The 21,690-nt window shown below is 55.9% G+C and overlaps 3 protein-coding genes across 10 annotated transcripts; 1 reads left to right on the top strand and 2 right to left on the bottom strand.

Annotated features, from left to right (window-relative positions):
* Positions 1-1,625: 1,625 nt before the first annotated feature.
* PRICKLE3 (prickle planar cell polarity protein 3) lies at positions 1,626-10,632 on the top strand. Of its 2 annotated transcripts, XM_040265964.1 has the most exons (9): positions 1,626-1,760; positions 3,242-3,327; positions 4,207-4,390; positions 6,292-6,405; positions 6,728-6,865; positions 7,677-7,880; positions 7,973-8,159; positions 8,922-9,221; positions 9,779-10,632. In XM_040265964.1, the coding sequence occupies exons 1-9, from the start codon at positions 1,719-1,721 to the stop codon at positions 10,381-10,383; spliced, it is 1,860 nt and encodes a 619-aa protein (XP_040121898.1). In that variant the 5' UTR covers positions 1,626-1,718; the 3' UTR covers positions 10,384-10,632. The 2 variants fall into 2 exon arrangements, with proteins under 2 accessions (XP_040121898.1, XP_040121897.1); XM_040265963.1 differs by lacking the exon at positions 1,626-1,760 and having other exon boundaries at positions 2,667-3,327.
* Position 10,633: 1 nt separating this feature from the next.
* Positions 10,634-13,781, bottom strand: PLP2 (proteolipid protein 2). The gene is made up of 5 exons (XM_040265965.1): positions 13,491-13,781; positions 12,272-12,424; positions 12,071-12,166; positions 11,246-11,336; positions 10,634-11,051 (listed from the first exon to the last, which is right to left on the bottom strand). Exons 1-5 carry the CDS (start codon positions 13,584-13,586, stop codon positions 11,029-11,031), a joined length of 459 nt encoding a protein of 152 aa, XP_040121899.1. The 5' UTR covers positions 13,587-13,781; the 3' UTR covers positions 10,634-11,028.
* A 2,996-nt stretch (positions 13,782-16,777) lies between these two features.
* Positions 16,778-20,714, bottom strand: MAGIX (MAGI family member, X-linked). Of its 7 annotated transcripts, none has more exons than XM_040265957.1 (6): positions 20,553-20,714; positions 19,541-19,687; positions 18,619-18,701; positions 18,306-18,542; positions 18,026-18,197; positions 16,778-17,339 (listed from the first exon to the last, which is right to left on the bottom strand). In XM_040265957.1, the coding sequence occupies exons 1-6, from the start codon at positions 20,599-20,601 to the stop codon at positions 17,014-17,016; spliced, it is 1,014 nt and encodes a 337-aa protein (XP_040121891.1). In that variant the 5' UTR covers positions 20,602-20,714; the 3' UTR covers positions 16,778-17,013. The 7 variants fall into 7 exon arrangements, with proteins under 7 accessions (XP_040121891.1, XP_040121890.1, XP_040121892.1 ...); XM_040265956.1 differs by having other exon boundaries at positions 16,778-17,411; positions 20,553-20,646; XM_040265958.1 differs by having other exon boundaries at positions 16,778-17,324; positions 20,553-20,645.
* Between the last annotated feature and the right edge of the window lie 976 nt (positions 20,715-21,690).

The raw sequence follows: 21,690 nt of genomic DNA, 5'->3' as shown, positions 1-21,690 counted from the left end.
TGCAGAGGCGGGGGACAAAGGGAAAAGAAGGTGAGAGAAAGCTCCACCTCTGACCTGCTGGACACCGTTCAAGAAACCCCATTTTCAGCCCCTCCAACAGTGTTTTGCTGAGCTGCATCCTCTGTGAAGCCTCGCTTGCCGATTGTTCTAAGTCAGAGTAGCCCTGCCCACTGCCCTACTACTGGCCACTGAATGCCCAGTCGCATCCGACTCTTTGCAGTCTCATGGACAGTAGCCCACCAGGCTCCTCTGTCCATAGAATTTTCCAGACAAGAATACTGGAGTGGGTTGCCATTTCCTCCTCCAGGGTATCTTCCTGACCCAGGGATCGAACCCAAGCTTCCTGTGTCTCCAGCATTGCAGGCGGATTCTTTACCACTGAATCTCTCTACAGTTCGGTTCTAATTTGGGTTCCTTCGACAGGCCCTTTCCCAGACTCTGGGGACCCCTGTCCTTGAATCCCCAAAGGATTCAAATAGGATCCCCATGCTTCACAAGGAGACTTCCCTCTAGTCACCTGCCTCGCATTCTTCAGACCCTGCTGTCTCTCCGTTTCCTTGCCTGCGCTCCTGCTGGAGAACCGGGAGACCGACTAGGCAGCAAGGCGAAGGCGGGGCGCCAAGGAGACTAGTTAGTTCCTTCATTCATTTCATAACCTTTCCTGGCTCCTCCCTGGGGCAGGGAGGGGCGGGAAATGACCGGGTTTGCGTAATGGGCCCTGGGCCGGGTGGGGTAGGGTCAGGTAGGGTAGGGGGGTGGGGGGTGAGGGGTGGGGTCCCCGGCGCCCACCGTGAAAGGGCCGGTGGACCGCTGCCCGTTGCAGTGCCTACCTTGGCCGGTCATCAGAGTTCTGACTGTGTGCCAGGGGCGCCCTCCTCCCACCCTGAGGCATAGCGAAGCCTGAAAGGGCGAAGGAGAGACTCCTAGCTCAGGGAAAGAATACCTGGAGAGAGAAAAGTGGGAGCAGGGGAGAGAAGCCTTTAAAATATATTTCTAAGGGCTTACAGGGCCTCGCAGTTGAAACTATAAGGATGGGAAGAGGGCCGCGGAACCTGGCCAGTCAGTTTAAGCCCTTTCCCATAAATCTTAAATAACCCTGGCTTTCTCTGAAAGAGGCTATGAGCGAGGACATGGGGATCGGGGGTGTACAAGGTCTAGCTTTCAGACGGGCCTGAAATAGGGTTGGAGACCATTCGTGCAGCATTAATCGGAGGGAAAGAGACCCTTAGATCATCACCAGTGAGGGGAGGACCAAAAGGTGGCTTTAACCCATCCCCCAAATAAACATCCAAGATAAATTGACACAAAGTGCCAATACAAGTACTGTAGCGCACACTCCTTGCAGTCAGGTCACCATTTCCAAGTTCCCCTCCTCCACAACGGAGCCCTCCAGCCCTAGAACATCTAGTGAGTGATCATATGGAACCCTGGGGTTCTGGGGACTGTGATTTCTGAGGCCCAGCTCCCGCCCAAGCAGGAGTGCCAGGAAGCTGTCGCGCACGGCGCTCCTGGGCTGCGCGCCCCTCACCTCTAGGCAGGGGGCGCCTTGGCCCGGGAGAGACAACAGGCCCAGGGGCGGAACCCGCTGGGCGCGCTCCTCCTACGCCGGTGTCAGGTTTACGGAACCGAGAGCTCCCCTGCCGGACGCACGGTGGCCAGACGGCCACAAGGATTCAGTTCGCCTGACCTGGCCCGGCTGGACCCTGCCTGGGCGCGCCATGTTCGCGCGTGGGTCCCGGAGGCGCCGCTCCGGGCGTGCGGTGAGCGAGACTGGGGGCAGCGATGGGGGTCGGGGTAAACTGAGACCCAGGAGAAGAAGCAAGGGATAGAGAGGAGGTGTTCCACAGAGGATCTGGGAATCCCCATCCCCAGGATACCCAGACCGGAGGGCTGCTGGAAGCATGTGGATGAAGGAACGTAGAAATCTGGTGGCCCTTGCTCCCTAATCACCTTTCCGCACACCTTTATCAGTACGCAGGGGACTTGGTGCACTCCCCTCTTGGGTGAATTATGGGAGGGGATTCTGAGAGCCAAAAGATTGGGTCCTGAAGTCCTAGATTGAGCAGAGACCTCCTGAACTTCTGAAGAAAGGGACCTCCCCCTGTACCTGGGTGGAAGGTGAACTGAGGGGTGAGGCCTTACACTCCTGGGGTGCCTGAATATTGAGAGTCAAGTGGTTGGGATATGGGGGTAAGAGAGCTTCCAGGCTTCCACTTGAGTCATGGAGCTTTTGACTTCCTAGATAGGAAGGTCTCTGTCTTCCTTTGGAGGGGCTGTCTGGGTGGGGTCTGGTCCAGAAGAGTGAATAGCCCTAGGATATGAGGGATAAGGGCCAAGGCTTCTTGGGGTGTGAGTTTCTGAATGGCTCAAGGGCCTCCTGAGATCCCAGAGAAGGCTCTCAGTTCCTTGGGTTTGAAAAGGTGAAGCCAGGGTTTGGGGAAGAGCTCTTGCTGCTGCTGCTGCTGCTAAGTCGCTTCAGTCGTGTCCGACTCTGCGACCCCATAGACGGCAGCCCACCAGACTCTGCCATCCCTGGGATTCTCCAGGCAAGAACACTGGAGTGGGTTGCCATCTCCTTCTCCAATGCATGAAAGTGAAAAGTGAAAGTGAAGTCGCTCGGTCGTGTCCGACTCTTCCCGACCCCATGGACTGTAGCCTACCAGGCTGCTCCGTCCATGGGGTTTTCCAGGCAAGAGTACTGGAGTGGGGTGCCATTGCCTTCTCCAGAAGAGCTCTTGAGCTTCTGAAAATAGGAACAGGGTTCACATGGGGATACCAAGTAAGGATGGGGTCTCAGACTCCCAACCTGTGGAACTGGAGTGCTGCTGGTTCCTGAGTGGAGAAGGGGCCCAGTGAGATGAGGCCTGGGAAGAGACACCCAGATCAGGGTCTCTGCTCTGGTGGGGAGAGTACTCTGAGTTCAGGCGTTTTGAGGCCTGAAGGATTCGGAGGCTGGTGGGAGGTGCCCAGTCTGGGTGAGGGGAGTCCGAGGCTGGCCCAGGGAGGGGAAATTCCCTGAAAGGGGGTCATGTAGGGAGGTATCCTCAGCTGCCCCGCCTCTACCTCGGTGGTGTCCCCCTCTGTTCTGGGCTCTGTCCCAGCCTGCCTGGCGTTGCCCTGGTGGGACAGGCCCTGGCCTGTGGTTGCTGTCCTTGGAATGGAGAGGCGGGCGTTGATTTCTCTCTCCCTCCCCGCCCTCGCGCACCTCGCCCGGTCCCGCGTCTGTCCCCGCCCACTACAGCCTCCAGAGGCAGAGGACCCAGACCGCGGCCAGCCCTGCAACTCCTGCAGGGAGCAGTGCCCCGGCTTCCTGCTACACGGCTGGAGGTAGGTGACCTTGCCTTCGTCAGGGTCCTGCCCTTAGGGGAACCCACCGAGACTTAGGCCACTCCCCTAGCCTGGAGCCCGGTCTTCGAGAAAGCTCAGGTCCAGAGCCCCTCCCTCGCCAGACTCGGTCCTAATTGTGGCGTTCCCAGGAGATCTCCGCCTACTACACGTCCCCGCCCCCAAAAGTATCCTAGTTTCCGAGCCTCGTCTCTAGGGAGAGCCTGGGTCCCGGGTTCTGAGCACCGCCCACTGACCTCCAGCCCCCTTCTTGGGCTCAGAACTCCTCTCCCACACCCAGGTCCTATCCTCCTAGTGAAGCCCTGTACCCAAAACCTCCCATAGAATACAACAGACAGAGCCCTACTCACGGGCTCAGAGCCCGACCTCCTCACAAGTTCATAGCCTCAGCACAAGCTAGAGCCCGCCTCTAGGAAAAGTTCCCCCAACAACTTCCAAAGTCCTGAGGGGAAACCCCTAGATTTATAACTCCAATCTCAGATTCAGCCCCGCCCCTACTCAGGTCCGCTGCCAGGAGAGTGTGACCCAAGTCCCAGTGCTGAAAGTCAGGGCCTTGAGACCTCCCACAGCCCCACCACTCGCTTCACATCCTCTGGCCAGGCCCACAGCCCTGCTCGCAGCTCCCAGCCCAGGTGGCCGCTCCGCCCTTCACAGCCCCCGCCCACTCCCCCACAGTGGTTTGGCTCACAGCCTCACGTCTGCTCTGCACCGCCTCCAAGCCCAGAGCCCTCTCAGGCTCCAAGTCTTTTGCTGGCGATAATCTGCGTATCTCTGCCCCTCCGGTTAGACTTCCTTGGGCCGCCAAGGGGGGGTCCCAGTGAGCTATCCCTTAGGAACTGACCCCCATCCCCGCCCCCTCAGAAAGATCTGCCAGCACTGCAAATGCCCGCGGGAGGAGCACGCCGTGCATGCAGTGCCTGTGGACCTGGAACGCATCATGTGTCGGCTAATCTCAGACTTTCAGCGCCACTCCATCTCCGATGATGACTCAGGCTGTGCCTCAGAGGAGTATGCCTGGGTGCCCCCTGGTCTCAAACCTGAGCAGGTGACCAAACGCCACCACCCACTCTTGCTCACCAGTGGGCACGCACACACACATACTCACACACACACTCAGGTGGGAACCTATTTCCAGAGAAACACTAGAATATGTGGTCAGACTGTGCATGTCCTTCTGACCCCTCTGTGATCTAGCAGGGAACCCTGATTGATGGCTGGGCCAGTTCCTCAGGACCTGATCACCCCACTCCTGTTCTCGCCTTACCTCAGGCCTTATCCCAGCACTTTTCATTCACCATATTTCCATTGATTCATATGTCAAATGGTAGAAGAGCTATGGAATAAATAGAGCAGGGAAGTGAGGGAGAGACAGAGATGTTGGAATTGTAAATAAGGTGCCCAGGTCAGCCTCTGTGACAGTATGATGTCTGAGCTTCCTGAATAAGGTGAGGATGTGAGCTATGCAGATATCAGAGATTAGAACAATCCAGGCAAAGGGAAAAGCTAATGCAAAGGCCCTGAGGCAGGAGTGTGCTTGGCATGTGTGAGAAACAGTGAGGATGCCAGTGTATGTGGAGCACAGTGAGCAATGGGGCCAGTGGTTGGAGATGAGGTCAGAGATGGTGGGGGCCATGGGCACAACTTTGACTTCCACTTTGAATGAGCGAGAGGACACCAGAGGCTTGTGAGCAGAGAAGGGATGTGATTTGTCTTAGGATTTAACAGGATCCCTCTGGCTGCTGAGTGTAGAATGGACTGTGAGAGTGAGAATGGAAGCAGGGGATTAGTGAAGAGGAGGCAACTGCAGTGGTCCAGGTGACTGATCCTGATCATGACATTGGCAGTGGAAATAGTGAGAGGTAGTCAAGAGTCTAGTTATATTTTGAAACTAGAGCTTAGAGGATTTTCTTGTGGGTATAGGAGAGCAGTCAAAGATGACACAAAGGATGGATGGACTGACTGATATGGGGCAGGCCAAGGCAGGAGCAAGTTTGAAGGCTAAGAGCATACCTTTGGTTTTGGCTGTCTGGAGTTTGAGATGCCCATTGGACATCTGAGTGGTCACATGAAAATGGAACTCAACAAGAAGTCACAGGGCTAGAGATATGCATTTGTGAGGCATTAGCCAGGAGATGGTATTTATAGCCATGAAGTTGGATGTGATTCCCAAAGAACTGAAGGTAGACAGAGGGAAGAGGACCAAGGACTGAGACTAAGGACCCTTCCACATTTAGGGATCAACTAGCTGAGGAGGAACCAAAAGAGGGACAGAGAAGGAGCAGTCAATAAGGTAGGAGGAAGCAAACCCAGGGCTGTGTGGTCTTGTGGAAGCTAACAGAACAGAGTGTTTTCAGGAACAGGGAGTGACTGGCTGTGTCCAGTGTTACTGATGGGTTAAACTGGATGAAGACTGAGACCTGAGAAATGTGTTTAGCAATCTGGATATCATCGATGACTATGACAGGAATAGCTTTGGAGGAGGGACAGAGACAGAGGAGGTGGAGAAGCCCGACTGGAGTGGGGTCTAGAGAGAATGGGAGGAGACAAAATGGAAATAGCAAACACATACATTTTTGAGGAAATTTGCTATAAATGGGGAAAGAAAAGTGAAGCATCAGATGAAGAGTCAAGACATTAAGGAACTCTCAGTATGTTTGAGAGGTGGCAGGAAGGCTCTGGCCTCTAGGAAGGAGAGATGGAGAGGGGTCAGTAGAAGTTCCCTCCTGATGACTTTAATTTTCTCAGAAAAGTAGGGATCCACCAACACTGACTCAACGGACATGAGTTTGAGCAAAGTCTGGGAGATAGTGAAGGACAGGGGAGCCTGGTGTGCTGCAGTCTATGGGGTCACAAAGAGTCAGACACGACTGAGCCACTGAACAACAACCACCCCACTGCATCACCTCTAGTCTCAATTATTTTCGGCCATCCCCTATGTCCCTCCAGGTATACCAATTTTTCAGCTGCCTCCCAGAAGACAAGGTCCCCTATGTCAACAGTCCTGGGGAGAAATACAGGATCAAGCAGCTGCTGCACCAGCTGCCCCCACATGACAGTGAGGTGAGGAGGCAGAAGACAGGAAGGGCATGCCGGGTAGGGGGCATGGCCTCAACAAATGCTGGGAGCTGGAAAGCAGTGGGCAGGCTCAGAGGAGGAAAGGTGAACTGATGTGAGGGGACAGGCCTAGACAGGCAGGGGCGATCAGGGGACATTCCTTGGTAAAAACCACAGCTGGGCCTTGGGAGAAGAGGTAAGGGGTGGGTGTTTGAGGTACCTATACAAAGGCCTAGAAGTAAACTTTCTGAGCAAGGATGAAATCTGGAAGAAGGTCAGGGTGGGGCAGGCATCAGGGGAAGAGCCTGGAAGACCCCTGATACTCCAGGCACAGTACTGTACGGCACTGGAAGAGGAGGAGAAGAAAGAGCTCAGAGCCTTCAGCCAGCAGCGGAAGCGGGAGAATCTGGGGCGTGGCACTGTGCGCATCTTCCCCGTGACCATCACTGGGGCCATCTGCGAGGAGGTGAGCCATGGAGGGTCTCAGTGAGTAAGTAGTGCCTTTGCTCCAAGCCTTTGGGTGCAGACCCATCTCCCAGGCCCTGGGAAGATGAGGCTGGCCACCTAAGCCCTAGTGGTCTGTCTAGTGTCCCCTCTGGTGGGTGGGGTCTTTTCCTCACATTCTGCTTTTGGGCAGGGACCATATCTAAGGCCTCCCTGACCAGCCAGGTCTGTCTGTAGGGCCCACTGGTGGACTGGGGCCTGTTTCTCAGATCCCATGTCAGGTATGGTCTGCCTCTAAGGAGAGCCTAGTAGACCTTCTCTATTCATTTTCTCCCTTCCATGCTGTGGACATGAGATGTGGGCTATCTCTTTGGCCCTCTTATGATCGAGACTTGTTCTTAAGAACCAACCCACAGTGGCAGGGCAACCCAGAGCTGGGCGATGGGTGGAATTTGTCTCTGAGGCCCCCCTGGTGGGTGGACCCTAACCTTAGATCTTACTGTTAGGTGAGGTCTGTTGCCCAGAGGTCCCCCAACTGGGCTTGACCTGTCTCTATGGTTTTCCCAACCCCCTAAAGGCGAGACTTGACTTTGAGGCCACCCACAAGAGATAGGGCCTGTCTGTGGTTTTCCCCAGGAGCAGGGTTGTTCTCTAAAGGCTCCTGCTCCCACCTTCACCCCCAGCCATGTAGGCAGGGCCTATCTTGAAGTTACCCGCTGGATGGGGCTGGTCACATAGGCCATGGGGAAGGCCCAGGTGTGACACGCCTTGGCTAACCCCCATCCATCTGACCATCTTGGTGATGGTGACAGTGTTCACCTGTCATTTCACAGTGTGGGAAGCAGATTGGAGGTGGGGACATTGCCGTGTTTGCCAGCCGTGCAGGCCTAGGTGCATGCTGGCACCCACAGTGCTTTGTGTGTTCCACGTGCCGGGAGCTGCTGGTGGACCTCATCTACTTCTACCATGCTGGCAAGGTCTACTGTGGTCGCCACCATGCCGAACGCCTGCGCCCACGCTGCCAAGCCTGTGATGAGGTTTGTGCCTTTCTGCCCAACGGTGGGAATGGAGGGTGGGCAGGGCCAGGGGCAGACCCTTCTGATGGCCACGGATGGCCTTTGCCTGCCAGATCATCTTCTCCCCTGAGTGCACGGAAGCCGAGGGCCGGCACTGGCACATGGGTCACTTCTGCTGCTTTGAGTGTGAAGCATCGCTCGGGGGGCAGCGCTATGTCATGCGTCAGAGTCGCCCCCACTGCTGTGCCTGCTATGAGGCCCGCCACGCGGAGTACTGTGATGGCTGCGGGGAGCACATTGGTGGGTGAATATGGGACTGGCTGGGTGATGGATGGACAGCTGGGTCATAGCCCCACCCCCAGGATTCCTCTGTCTTCCAGGCCCCATCTCCCATTATACCCCATACTTTAATTCTAGCCCCAGCACTGTAGCCCTATACCCTTCACTGCAATTCCATTACTGATGTCCCCCATCATGCCATCTTTTCTAAACTCAGCTACACTAGGCACCACTACATATCTAGGCCCACCTCCAGAGTGCCCTCTAATTTCTAGCACCCCCCTCCAAGTTACTCTCCTACCCTCTCAACCTAGCCCCTACTCTAAGCTATGCCCTGTTCTCTCACACTCTCCTCCATCAGCCTAGGTAAACCCTACCTTCTAAGCCAGACCCAGCCTTCTAAGATCTACTCCCTTCCCACCAAAGCCACGCCCTACCTTTTCTATCCTGCTGCCACCACCCAAGTCTCTTCAGGTCTACCTTCCATTCTCCTTCCACCTGAAGCCACCTCTTAATGTCTAAGCCTGACCCACATCTTAGAGTCTAATACCCACCTCCACTCTGGGAGGGGCTACCTGGGGAAAGAAAGGGAAGCAGAGGAGACATTTATCAACCAGTTTCCAGGAGAGGAGGGTGAGGAAGGGCCCCAATCTGGAGAGGTGGGGGAAAAGGGTATCTTCAGGAACCCTGCCCCAGATTCCCAAGAATGGCTCCCATTCAGTAGGGATGGGGATATGCCTGAGGGCTCTGCCTCAGTTTTCCCCCTCCTGTCCATCCCTGCAGGCCTGGACCAAGGCCAGATGGCTTATGAGGGCCAGCACTGGCACGCCTCAGAGCGCTGCTTCTGTTGTAGTCGCTGTGGGCGAGCTCTCCTGGGCCGCCCCTTCCTGCCACGCCGTGGCCTAATCTTCTGCTCGCGAGCCTGCAGCCTGGGGTCTGAGCCCATGGCTCCAGGGCACAGCCGCCGCAGCTGGAGCGCAAGCACAGTCTCCACACCTCTCACAGCCTCTACAGCTCCCTTTTCTGCTGTGGAGGGGGCATCTGAGACTACCGCCAAAGGCACCAACGCCGAGGCAGCGCCTGGTGAGCCACCCCACCTCCCCCAACCCTGTCCGGCCCTCTTGACCAGCCCGGGCCCTTCATCCTGGCATCCCTGGCCCTACCCCCATCTCAGTCCTGGCTCCATCCCCAAACCATTCCAGGCCTAATCTCCAGCCCAAACCACACCCCAGGTGAATCCTGGTTCCGCCCCACTTTTGTGCAGGGCCCTTCCCCTACCTCAACTTGTCCCAGCTTGAGCCCAAGTTCCTCCTCCAAACACTTGACCCCTCACCCTCTGCTCCCTTACCCTGCCAGGATTCTGCTCCATCCTATACCACGCCCCTTCCACCAGAGGCCACACCCCCACCCCTGGCCACACCCCATACGCCAATCCAGTCCTGTTACTCCTGCTTTCACCTCCACCCAGAACCTGCCTAAGGCCTCATATTTCCTGGACTCCCCACCTTTCTGCCTCACCCCGATGCCTGCCCCCATTTTCCTAGTCTTGATGGGGAGAGAGAAGGTCCTTCCCAGAGGCCTCTCCTGGGTGGGATGGGAGTGGGGCAGGAGGTATAGGGCGACTCTCCATCTTTTTCCAGCTGCAGGCCCTGAGGAGCCCACCCACTTTCTGAGAGGGGCTCCCCACCGCCACTCCATGCCTGAGCTGGGGCTCCGCAGTGTCCCCGAACCACCCCTGGGGCCTCCCAGCCAGCCGGATCCACAACCAGAAGATGGTGCTTTTGGTCGCCAGAGCGCCCCTCGTGTCAGCTTCCGAGACCCTCTGGTGTCTGAGGGAGGCCCTCGGCGGACCCTGAGTGCGCCCCCAGCCCAGCGCCGCAGACCACGCAGCCCCCCGCCCAGGGGCCCCTCGCGCCGCCGCCACCGCCACCACCACCATCATCACCACCACCATCACCACCACCGCTGCCACTTTGGCAGACGTCGCCACCATCAGTGTGACTTGGGATCAGGGTCGGACTCAGGATCTTGCTCCAGCTCACCCTCCAGTTCCAGTTCCGAGTCCTCAGAGGAGGACGGCTACTTTCTAGGGGAACGCATCCCACTGTCCCCGCACCTGTGCAGGCCAGTGCTTGCTCAAGACACGGCAGCTGAGACCACCAACTCCCCATCTCCACAGCTCCCTGGGAACTCTCGCCCAGGAATGTCTCGACAGGCCAGAGATAAGAACTGCATCGTGGCTTGAAGGAGTGACAGTTCTGGGGGGGCTTCATTCTCAAGTCAGTGTAGATGAAGACCTACACCCCAACTTAAGTCATCAATCCCCTTCCCTCCTCCCTCCTTTGTCTGTTTGTATTACTAATTTAATATTTGTTGTAAAACAGGCTTGTCTTCTTTACCTCCTTGCTCCAGCATCCCCCCTCCCCAATTTTCCCTTACTGATGTTTGAGATTTATCTACATTTAATCAAAGGATTAATTTATTCACTATCATATGTTCTAATAATCTGCATAGTATTTATTTATTGCTCCACAGAACACCGCCACCCCCTACACATACTGAAGAGGTTATTTAGAGTGGGTTACAACATGGGGCCTGGAGTCTGAAATCTGAGGTACCCTCTTTCGTCATTTTGTGACTTAGGTGGGGCATTGTCCAGGCAGAACTGATGTCTCTGTTTGGATACTGCAGAAGGGGGCCCTAGGCACACCCATAAAGGCAACCATACCCAGGAGGGTTGATTGGCAGGCTGGAAGACAAACTCCACGACAAAGGCACTTTTACCTCAATAGGGAGCTGGGAGTTGACTGGGAGTGTTGTAGGGGTGGGGAGGAGTTATTTCAATAGAGGTGTTATTTGCAGATTGCTGAGAGAAATGAAGAGAGTTCACCTACACCGGGCCATCTGCAGGGTCTGCAAGAGGAAAAGAGAGAAAGCATTGGCTGGATCCATATGCCTGTTTTACAGATAAGAATACTGAAGCTTATGGTACTTATTGGCACTAAAGCCTTAAGTACCAACAAGAGACAGAGTTGGCATTCATGCCCCTTGGGAAACCCATCTTCTCAGCCCCCTTAGCAACACCCCCAACACACCCACACACTTACCAGTAGGGGCTGCTGTATGTCTCTGCTGCCGCAAGGGGAAGGTAATGTAGGCATCATAGCCAAAGAGGCCTGCAGCACATAGGCCCAGTACCTGGGGATGGGAGTGAGGGCGGGTAGATTAGACTGGTCAGCCTACCCAGCCTCCTATCTCCTTGTATCCACCACCTCCAGTGACTAGCCCGTGCAAGGATGATGGTTAAAGCCACAGGTGGGGATCTCAGAGAGCCCTGGGGAAAGACCAGAGATTGGATTCTACCCCACCCTCCTCCTTCCTAGTACATCTCAACACAGTACAGCGACACAGTGGCCCCATATATGTTGTTGTTGTTTAGTCCCTCAGTCATGTCCGACTCTATCCATGGGATTTTCCAGGCAAGAATACTGGAGTGGATTGCCATTCCCTTCTCCAGGGGATCTTCCCGACCCAGTGATTGAACACAGGTCTTCTGCATTGCAGGCAGATTCTTTACTACTGAGCCACCAGGAAAGCCAGGCCCCACATATAGGGGATGCCATTCATACTGTGCATTGAAACAAAGGTCTAGCAGATGGTTTAGTCTAATGTATTGACATTGATAATGTTTTGTGCTTCCACCTCTATGTGCTTCGCACAAAAGTCCTTGTGTCAGACAAGGGATGGCTCTTTACAGCAAATGATGATTTGGGGAGGAAAACCAGGGCCTCAGTTTGATTTCCCTGCAGGCCCTAAGGACAAGTGTGACCTACTGTGAGTCACACACTTTCTGGCAGAAGCAGGGGCAGAAATAGCCCCAGGATCCTCAAACCCTTCTCTCTGTGCTTAGAAGCTGACTCCACAGCCTTTACCCCCGCAGCGATTTTGGAGTTGTTTCCTCTCTCAACGAGCACCACAATGGAGGTGATCAGGTAGAGAATGACCGCTACAAGGGTTCGGAAGAAATCCTGTGAGGTGTAGGGAGAAGAGGGAAGTCAGCATTCAGAATTGACCCCCACAATCACAACTTCCGGTATCCCTCCCTAGCCCTGCCATTGTGGCCCCTTTCTCACACTCCAAGGCCAGTTGATGATCTGTATCTTGGTGTGCAGGTCACACATGTAGACAACAAAGAAGACGGCGGCAAAGATCATCTCTATCACTGACAAGAAAGAGTACCCTGATGTCGAGGTGCTAAAGCAGATCAAAATCACCAGGCACAGTATCTGGAAGGACATGTGAAAGAGGGCCTCAGTCAACTCCCAGGGCTGAGGGGAATGGTTTCAATTGGGGCGGGGGATCATCTCAAACTCAGGACTGGGAAAATGACAAATAGCAATAGCTAAACTCTTAGTGTGTGCACACTGTGTTCCAAATGTTGTTCTAAGAGCTGCACAAGTATTAATTCACTCAGTCATCACAATAACCTAGTGAACTGGGTACTACTATTAGTACCTTTATTTTTTATACATGAGGAAAGTGAGGCACAGAGATGTGAAGTGACTAATCCACAAACACCCAGCTAATAGGTAAAGTTGGGTGCTTCGGTTTCCCATCTTTTTCCTTCTAGGATGCCCTGTGGAGAGTATTGCCTCCAGCACTCGGGGCACCAGCTTCAGGGCTTTGACAGGGCGCGCGACATGCAGTTCCCCCAGCAACCTCTCTGAGAATCGGTGAGAGTAACACCCGAGGGGCAGGGCTCCATTAAAGGCGCTGCACCTTTTACAAAGGACTCAAAGGAGGCGCCCACTTTGAGGAGTACAGGAAACCGAGGCTCCTGAGCGGCCCAGATAGCTAAAGACCTTCCGCCCCACCACAGAGGGGCTAGGAAGAACTGGGGGAGAGCTAGTCACCCTACCCTGCGGGACTAGAGCGCGCGGGGCCCCACCCCAACAGGTCCCGCCCCTGGGCGCTCTGCCAGCCCGCCCGCCTGTGCCCAGGCCGCGCCACGCCCTGCCACGGGATGTCCCCCCAACACCCAGGACCTGGGGACACCTTCCAGGAGTCCACCAATGAGTCTACTGGGTCTATCTCCACCAAGCCCGCCATCCGTCCTGTGGGCCTCTTGCCTGACCGCGTGGGCCAGCAGCTCCTGACCACCTTCTCCAAGACCTCACTGATTTGGCCCTCCGTGCGCCCCTGGTTTCGGGCCTCTGCCATCAACCCACCCATTTGGCGCCCCACTGCCGAGAGCCCCTGGCCGCGCGCCTGCCTCCCCCGGAGCTGCCCCGCTCCGCGTGCTGCTGCCACCACACCCTGCCTTTGCCCACCCGCCAGTCCCGGGACGCTCACAATCTCAGCAAACAGAAGAAATCCCTTTCGGGTGCGCGAGAAGCTGGTGCAGGCGGCCCAGCAGCCGGGGGCGGTGAGGCGCTCGGAATCCGCCATGGTGTGGACCCGAGTCCCAAGAGGCGCAGAAGACCTGCTCGCTGGCTCGTGTTTACGAGGACGCTGCACACCCAGCCGTCTTGCCAGCCGTCTGGCCGGGAAGGGGGCCCCCGGGGCGAAGGAGGGAGTGAATCACCGCGCAGAGCAGAAGCGGGCGGGGCTTAAGCGGGTCGGGCCAGGTGGCCACCGCCCCGGAAGCCCCCTCGCCCCGCCCGCCAAGGATTCTCCCCGCCGGGCTCTCAGCCCCCGAGGCGCCCAGTCTTCAGGGGCGCCAGTTTGGCAGTTCTGCGAAACAGAACTGTGTTACAATGGAGAGACCCTTCACGCTTTTAGAATACCAATGCGCCTGGGACTGCCTCAGAACCGTGGAGATCTGGCTTTGGGAGGGAATGCCTCAGTTTCCTTAGCTGTAAAAACTGCCCAGGCCAAGGTTAAACTCAAGTATGTTTACAGAATTCGGAACAATTCAGATTTTGGAAAATTTTCCCAATGCATACAAGGTATTATTGAACACTCTCAGCGGGATCTGAGACTGCCTCGTTTAAAAAAACAAAACAAAAACAGCAACACACACATGTTAATATTTCCTCAAGGAATGATGTGGACCTTCACAGTAAGTGGGGTAAGACAGGACCAAAAAATTGTTCCTGGTTAAGTCAGGTCAAGTTTTGTAACCAAATGGTGCCCAACTTGTGGGAAATCTGTTGGTTTCCAAAGCTTTTTGGATTTCAGGATTGTGGATAAAATGTGGTGGATCGTGGAATAAACTTAGATGGGGATGAGACCTTGCCAGGCTGAGAGAGAACAAAGCCTGCTGAGCATCACGCTGCTCCCTAAATGAAGAGTGGACGTTATTAACAGTGTCAGAGCCCAGGGTCTGTTTCTCTGTTCTGCAATTCTAGGGAAGTCCTGGCCCCAAGTGTTGGGCTTCTGTTTCCTGGTTCTAAGTAGAGGGTCTGTCAGCCCGGTCTTAGATGAAGAATGCGGAAGGAGCACAGTTTTATTTATTGCCGTCAGCTTGGCACAAGGAGGGGAAGGCTCCTGGGTGCCAGACTGGGTGAAAAGGCTGATGACATTTGAAGAGTGAGTTATCCTGAGCAAGTAATTTCTCCTGACTCAGCCTCAATTTCTGCGTCTGAGACCTGCACCTGGTAGTGGAATCAGGATCTCCCCCAAGGTGTGCTCCTCTGGCACACTCTCTCCAGACTGGGTGTTGGTTTCATTCTCATTTGAGGTGAGGAGAGCCATGGCTGGAAGGCCAGGATGGTTCAACTCAAGGGCCTGCCCGCTTTCCCCCCTGAACCTTGGGTCCCACAAAACCAAGTAAGGGGCTGTCCTCAGTCCAGGTGGCTAAAAGAGATTGGATAGTGGAAGGCATGAAGCATATCCTTCCCAGGGCTGAGTGTGTGCTTTCCAACTATGTGAGGCCATGCCTGAGTTTCTAGAACAGAACAAACTCCCTTCCACATCAGAGCCTTTGAATTTGTTTCTCCCACTGCTGTCAATGCCCTTCTCCCCACCCCCACTCCCACCCCACCCCTTCAAACATCTAGCTTCCGGTCACTCAGGTCCCAGATCAAATACTATGTCTTCAAAGAGGTCAGCAGCCCACCATCATTACCTTCCCCACCATAACCTTTTGCTATCTTCATAACTCTCACTTCTCTCTGAAATTCTTTTATTCATCTTCTTTTGTCTTTTTTGACATCAGTCTACCCCCCTCCACTACATCAGCTACACAAGGATAGAAATCTATGTTTCATCTCTCCAACATTTCATCAGTGCCTATCACAGTGCAAGGTAAACAGTTGGGGTTCAGTTAATACTTGTCAAATGCAGGTGAGATTAAGAGGACAGGTTTGGGAATTGGGCAAGATTAAATCTTGCTTCAATCCTCAATTTCATCAAGCTATTTATACTCACTGGGCTTCATTTCTCTGCTCTGTGAAATGGACACATCAGGATTGTTGAGTCAATGTGTAACTAGGTGGAAATAGCGCCAGTAAAGCCGGTAGCCAGGGTAAGACCAAGTAAATGGTGGTTGGGGTTACTATTGTTAGACTCCTGGGTGTGACTAAGGCTCTGAAGTCCTTCCCTGACTTCCCTAGAGCCACACCTTCTATCAAGCTGAGTAAGGGTCAGCTAGAAGCCCCAGTGCACTCTCCCACAATTGCTACAGCGCTAATCATTCAAGGGTTCACCTCTTCACCTCTTTATACCCCAACTCCCAGCCTAGTTTTACAGTCCCTCTCTCCTCTACAGAGCCGCCCTGGACACTCCGATGAGGGTCCTTTACTTTCTCCCACCTCTCCAGCCCCTCCCCATAGAGGTGAGAGTTGCTCATTCCTTCCAGACCACAGTTTCCTTCGTTGGGGGGATAGGGCCAAGTGTCGTTGAGTGTGGCGACCACGGAGGTGACTGGACATTGCTGACCTCAGTCAGCGCCGGCGCTGGGGCTACACCGGAGCCCAGCTCGCCATATAAGACCGGGCTTTGGGGCTCTGTTCCCAGGACAGAGGAAACTCTGGCCTCTCCCAGGACTGGGAACGCCCAGCTTGTAGCGTGTGCACACAAGCCCGGCTGCAGTTCGTCACCATCTGTGGAAGAGGGGGGCGTGGCCCAAAGGTTCTAACAGCCGTTTTTAGCCCAGCCTGCTGACTCACACCTTCCTGGCTCCGCCCCGAAGGGGGGCTCCGGGGCCCCAGCCCGTGCCTTGAGGGTGGCAGTCTACAGCCAGCGAAAGCTGGCCGACCAGGCCGGAAGTGAGTGACCACAGGCTCTCGGCGAAGGAAGCCGCCAGGCTCTAACTTTGCTTTCAAGTTCACTTGAGGGTCTGGACGATTCCCGGCCGGCCGGCTGGGGTTGTGGGTAAACTGGCGCACTCTCCCCACAACAGGCCCACCTCTGCATCCCCCATGCCATGCGCAATAATTAGCTGCGAGCCCTGTAGACCTCCAAAAAAGTGAAATGAATGAATGGGGAAAGAAGCAGGAGTTGGCAAAGTGGGAACAGAGTGGGTCCAAAGCGCGCCGGCAGAAGAAAAGAGCTCTTTAGAGTCCTGAAAGAAACAGCGCGCGTGAAGTAAAAAGGTTGCTTGAAGAGACCCTCCTCGAAACCAGATCGACCCTCCCCCTCTTTCACGTGTGGGACTCGGGATCCCCACCTGGCCTGGAGCACCTGGCAAGTCAAGACTGGATTGAACCATTTTATTACCTCCCCGGTCCCGAAACAAGAAGTGCCGGGCTGGCCGGTTGGGAAGGCCCATACCACTGACGCCGCGAGGGGAGCGCGGGCGGGTCGACTGCGAAGCTGGATGGGGGGTGGTGGGACAAGACCGAGGACGTTCTCCCAGTGATGCTAAGTGAGCGGCAGGGGGAGCACGCCAGATGTAGGTTGGGAAATGCCAAGTGAGCCTTCCGCTGCAAGCTCAGTGCCTCTGCCTTCCGGCTGCCATCTCCAGGGCGAGCTGCTCGGCCCCTGGGACCCCTAGGGCCCGCGAGAGCCGTTCCTCGCTGGGCGTCAGCCAGGGTCCGGGAGAATCCGAAGTTTGGTCGTTGGGGTCCTCCGTGCGGCGCTCTGCAGCAGGAACCGCGGGGCCGTGGGCCGCCACTTCTGGGCGAGGCTCTTGGCTGCCCCGGTTTTGGGGGGTCGTACGGGGTCGTGGGTGCTGAAGTGGGGAAGAAGTGCTGGCACTGCGAGTCTTCGTCATCTCTGGTTCCCCAGGATCTGGAATGCGATCTGGGAATGGCAGTACTGCGGTTAAGATTGGGCGATAAGGGTGGGCAATGGGGATGGAGCTCTTTGGCCGAGGGTGGCCTGCAGACTCTAAGGGGTACAAAAGACAAAGACCCTGATACTTAGACAAAGGCATGGACACGCACTCCGGGAATTGGGGCCACACCTCAAGACCCGATGCTTCCTTTCCCCTCCTTTCCTGGATCCAGAACACTCCTCTCAGAAATCAATTCCCACAACCCCCAAATGCAGTCAAACCCTCCCATCTAGGATCCCAGACTCTCTCCTTGCTCATCCCATCATCCTCAACTCCCAGCCCTTACCCTAGTGGATCTCTCATCTTTTGGGACTAGTCTCCCTACCCTCTGGTTCCCTATCCCATCCCCTCTCCGCTTAGACCTACTCTGTCTTCCCATCTGAGGACCACAACTCTTCCTTCTAAACGCCCATTTTCACCCCAAATACCATCTTTTCTCTTCTCTCCCAGTACCTCAAAACCCTTCCCTCTGAAATCCACCCTTACTCCTACCCTGGGACCCCGGTCTTCCCCTCCCCTTTTGAAAATACCATGACCCTCAGACACCGAGCCCTGATCCTCCCAGTTGAGACTACCAAACCCTTCTAACGAGGTCCCCAGCCTCTCCACTCTGTGACCCTCTTCTTCCCCTCACAGATCCCTGACCCTTCTCCCCTAGGAAACCCACCATCTTCTTTCTGGGGCCTTCCCACCACCTCAGGCTTGCCACGGTGGGTTTCAGGAGGCCTGCTTAGCACAAGGCAAAGCCGGGGGCCACCTCTACGAATGCGATCCACGACCTCAACGTGAGTGAGGCCCTGAGTTGACTCTCCATTGATGTGAAGCACGAGGTCACCGGCCTGCAACAGTGCAAGGCAAGGGGTGTTGTAGGAAGGTCAAAATGGAGAGCACACCAACGGGGGAGGACAGGGCCGACATCATCGAATGGAGGGTGCCTTATGGTTCACCTGCAAGAGACCACAGCGCTGAGCTGGTCCATCCTTCAGCAGCCGGCGCACTGCCAGCGGAGCATCCCCACCTGCATCTCGGCCTCCACTTAATGTGAAGCCAAAGCCGGCGGAACTGCGAATGAGTTCAACAGAGAACTGACCAGAGGCCTGGGGTGACTTCAAAGGAGGACGAGCTTCACCCTGGGTCACTTGGGGTGGTGCGGTACGTATACCCATGGTCTCTGACCGACGATGCTGGAGTAAAGACACAAGTGTACATACATTGCCAGTCCTGAGGCAGGTGGCCTTGATTAGGAGGACAAGGTGGTACCTGGGGACGCTGTTCCACGAAATTGGCATTAGGAAGGCGATTGTCTGTGACCTCTATCTCGGCAGAATACAGCATGCTAATGGCTGGGGGATGAAAAAGGCAGTCGGAAGGATACTATAAAGAAACGAGGACCTGTCTATTGAATTAATATTCTAGCCTCATCTCATTTCCGTCCCTTTAGGATGCACAGACTTGCACATTCATTAAACTAGGCTCCGCCCACATGAATAACTATCTTGATTGCACCTTCTTAACTAATAACCCTGGCAACAGCTATTCTAGTATTCCCCAAACTTTCCTACTAATAACATGCAGATCCTACTTCTCATATTAAACCCTTAGGCCCGCCCTACACGGTGCTTTTCCAGGATTCCAGCTGGTGAAGATATCAGGCCTTGCTCTCTAATTAGCCTGTAAAACCTCAACCTATTCCTGACAATTCGAGCCGCTCCCCCGCTGCGTTTATAGACTCCACCCCCTTGAATGATATTCCAGGCCCGCCCCTCAGCTAAATGCCCGCCCCCAAACCTCTCCAGGCCTGGCCTCCTCAAAAATGCCATTTGAAACACTTCTGAAGAAAGTAAAGATTGAACTACGCACCAACAGCTAAATCTTGCAGCGTTCACCTTCTGAAATAACCCTCTCTATGTAACTCCAGGAGCTAGTGATGGACAGGGAGGCCTGGCGTGCTGTGATTCACGGAGTCGCAAAGAGTCGGACATGACCTAGCGAATGAACTGATGTAACCTCCTAGAGGAATATTCTAGTCTAACTCCAGCACTCTCAAATCACAGCCGAGCCCGGGCCTCCCTACTCACACTCATTGGTCCCACCAAGGGGAGTAACTAAAATCCTGGGCCTGCCCCCTCAGAAACACGCTCCACTCCGACCACGCCCCAGAAGGCCACGCCCCATCACGCACCCTCCTTGGGGCGCAGGCGCAAGGTGGCGCCGACCCTGCGTACCAGCGCCGCCACGTCGGCCGCAGCTCGGGCCGCCAGGGGGCGAACTTCCAGCCGCGCCAGGAACTGTTTGGCGCGGGGGCCCTCGGGCTGGGGACCGCCACCGCCTGCGCGAGTGAAAAGAACAGATCAGGGCCCACCCTGAGTCTCAGCGAACCCTCACGGGCCCCTACGATCGAAGACCTAGAATTCCCCTCAAGATCCCCGAGACCACTCCTTTTCAGAGTCCCGAAGGTCACCGACTGTGTCTTTCACCTCCCTGGACCCCCGACTATCACGGGAATGCCCGTGGACCCCCGCCTGCTCCCACGATATCCCTGGCGAGCTATTTAACTCCAGCACTCCTGGACACCTCCGAACACCCTGTGAATATCTCTGGAGGTTTCTGACGGGGGCCCCCGACACAACCCCAGATTCCAAACTCTTCCCCCCAATATTCAGAAGGACCGAGATTCTCCCAGATGTCCCAACAGAACACGGTCTGCTCCCTGTGGCCCAGGCACCCCGATTCCCCTCTAGATGTCCTAGGTAACCCTGCTGGTCCATGTAGCCTCAGATGGCCCCTCCACCTATCCCCAGAGGCTCCAGCCGAACCTCCCACAATCCACCAGACCCCCCCCCCCGATTCCAACCCCCCGCCTCGCCCAGTGCCCAGGTGTCCCCAGTGACCCTGGGCAGACCCCTCCAGCACATCTCCCCCGAGACTCCTGGGAGTCCCGGGGTCTGGTGCGCCGCCCCGCGGCGCAGGTGTGGGTGTGGGTGCGGCTCCTCGAGCCCAGCTGGGGTCGCTGGGCCGCTGCCCTCCACCGCCGCCGCCCCCGCCGCTCGCCGCCGCCGCCGCCACCGCCGCCGCGGCTCGGGCGCCAGGGCGGCTTTGTTTACCACCTGTCAGAAGGAGAAGGTGAGGAGCAGACAGGAAGTGCGAGGGCTGGCAGGGACGTGCCCACTACCCTCCCACCCCGAGCCCGGTACCTCCTTTGCTTCCCCTAGGGTCCGTGCCGCCCCCCGGGCGCCGCTCCATGACCTGTACTTGGCCTGGTGGACGCACGGCCGCCCACAAACGCGTTGGGAGCGCTCGGGAGCGCTCACCTGGTGGCCAGCCCGGGCCTGGACGTGGCTGAAGCCGGCCGGTCCCGTGCTCAGGGCCCCAACCAGCGCGGTGACCTACCTGGCAGCCGCCAAGGAGTCCTGGCCCTGGGAGCCAGCGCGCACTCTTGGCCTCGCCCTGCCTCAGCCGCTGCCTCTCTTTCCCATCACCAAGGGAAAACTCTTTCCACCCAGGGGATGTTGTTATTCCAGTGTCAGAGGGGAAAGTCGAGGCCCAGAGAAGTTAAAGGCCCCACCTGAGCTCTCACAACTAAAAACGGGGTGCAAAACCGGAATCCAAGTTTACCGAGGTGTACTGCAGCCTCCAACAGAGCTTTCCACATCTTACGTGGAAAGTCGCTCAGTCATGTCTGACTCTTTGTGATCCCATGGATTGTAGCCTGCCAGGCTCCTCTGTCCATGGGTTCTCCAGGCAAGAATACTGGAATGGGTTGCCATGGCCTCCTCCAGGGGATCTTCCCCACCCAGGAATCGAACCCGTGTCTCCTGAGACTCCTACATTGGCAGGCGGATTCTTGACCACTGAGCCACCTGGGAAGTCCCTTCCACATCGTAGACACTCAGTCAATCTGCACTGAATGTTTCCCTACTGAGGAACTGGAAGAGTATGGTGGCCTGAGGAGTGGGGGCACCCTGGGAGTCGTTGGGAGCCCTGGGAGGTGTCAGGGCCCTGAGCGTGATAGGGTTGGTGGACCCCAAAAGTAGGGAAGGGCAGGTCTCCTGGAGAGTGGAGAGGCAGTAGGAGCCTGGACTTGAGGAAGCTTTGAAGGCATAAGGTGTGTGTTGGGGGCGGGACACTAGCCAATGAGAGGGGAGTAATGAGGCTCCTCCTAGGTTTGAAATGGGGTGAGAGTGTCTGGAGACAAAGCCCCCAGGATGGAAGCCCAGGGGCAGAGTGCTACTCTAGTGTCAGGAGGAAGGGCGAGGGGTGAGAGAAGGCCTGTGGCCACCACTTTGTGGAGGAAGAAACAGGCAAAAGATGTGAACACAGACTTTACCAAAG

Source organism: Oryx dammah, unplaced genomic scaffold, assembly GCF_014754425.2.
Source record: "Oryx dammah isolate SB20612 unplaced genomic scaffold, SCBI_Odam_1.1 HiC_scaffold_23, whole genome shotgun sequence".
Lineage (NCBI taxonomy): Eukaryota > Metazoa > Chordata > Mammalia > Artiodactyla > Bovidae > Oryx > Oryx dammah.
This window is presented reverse-complemented; position numbering and strand designations above follow the sequence as displayed.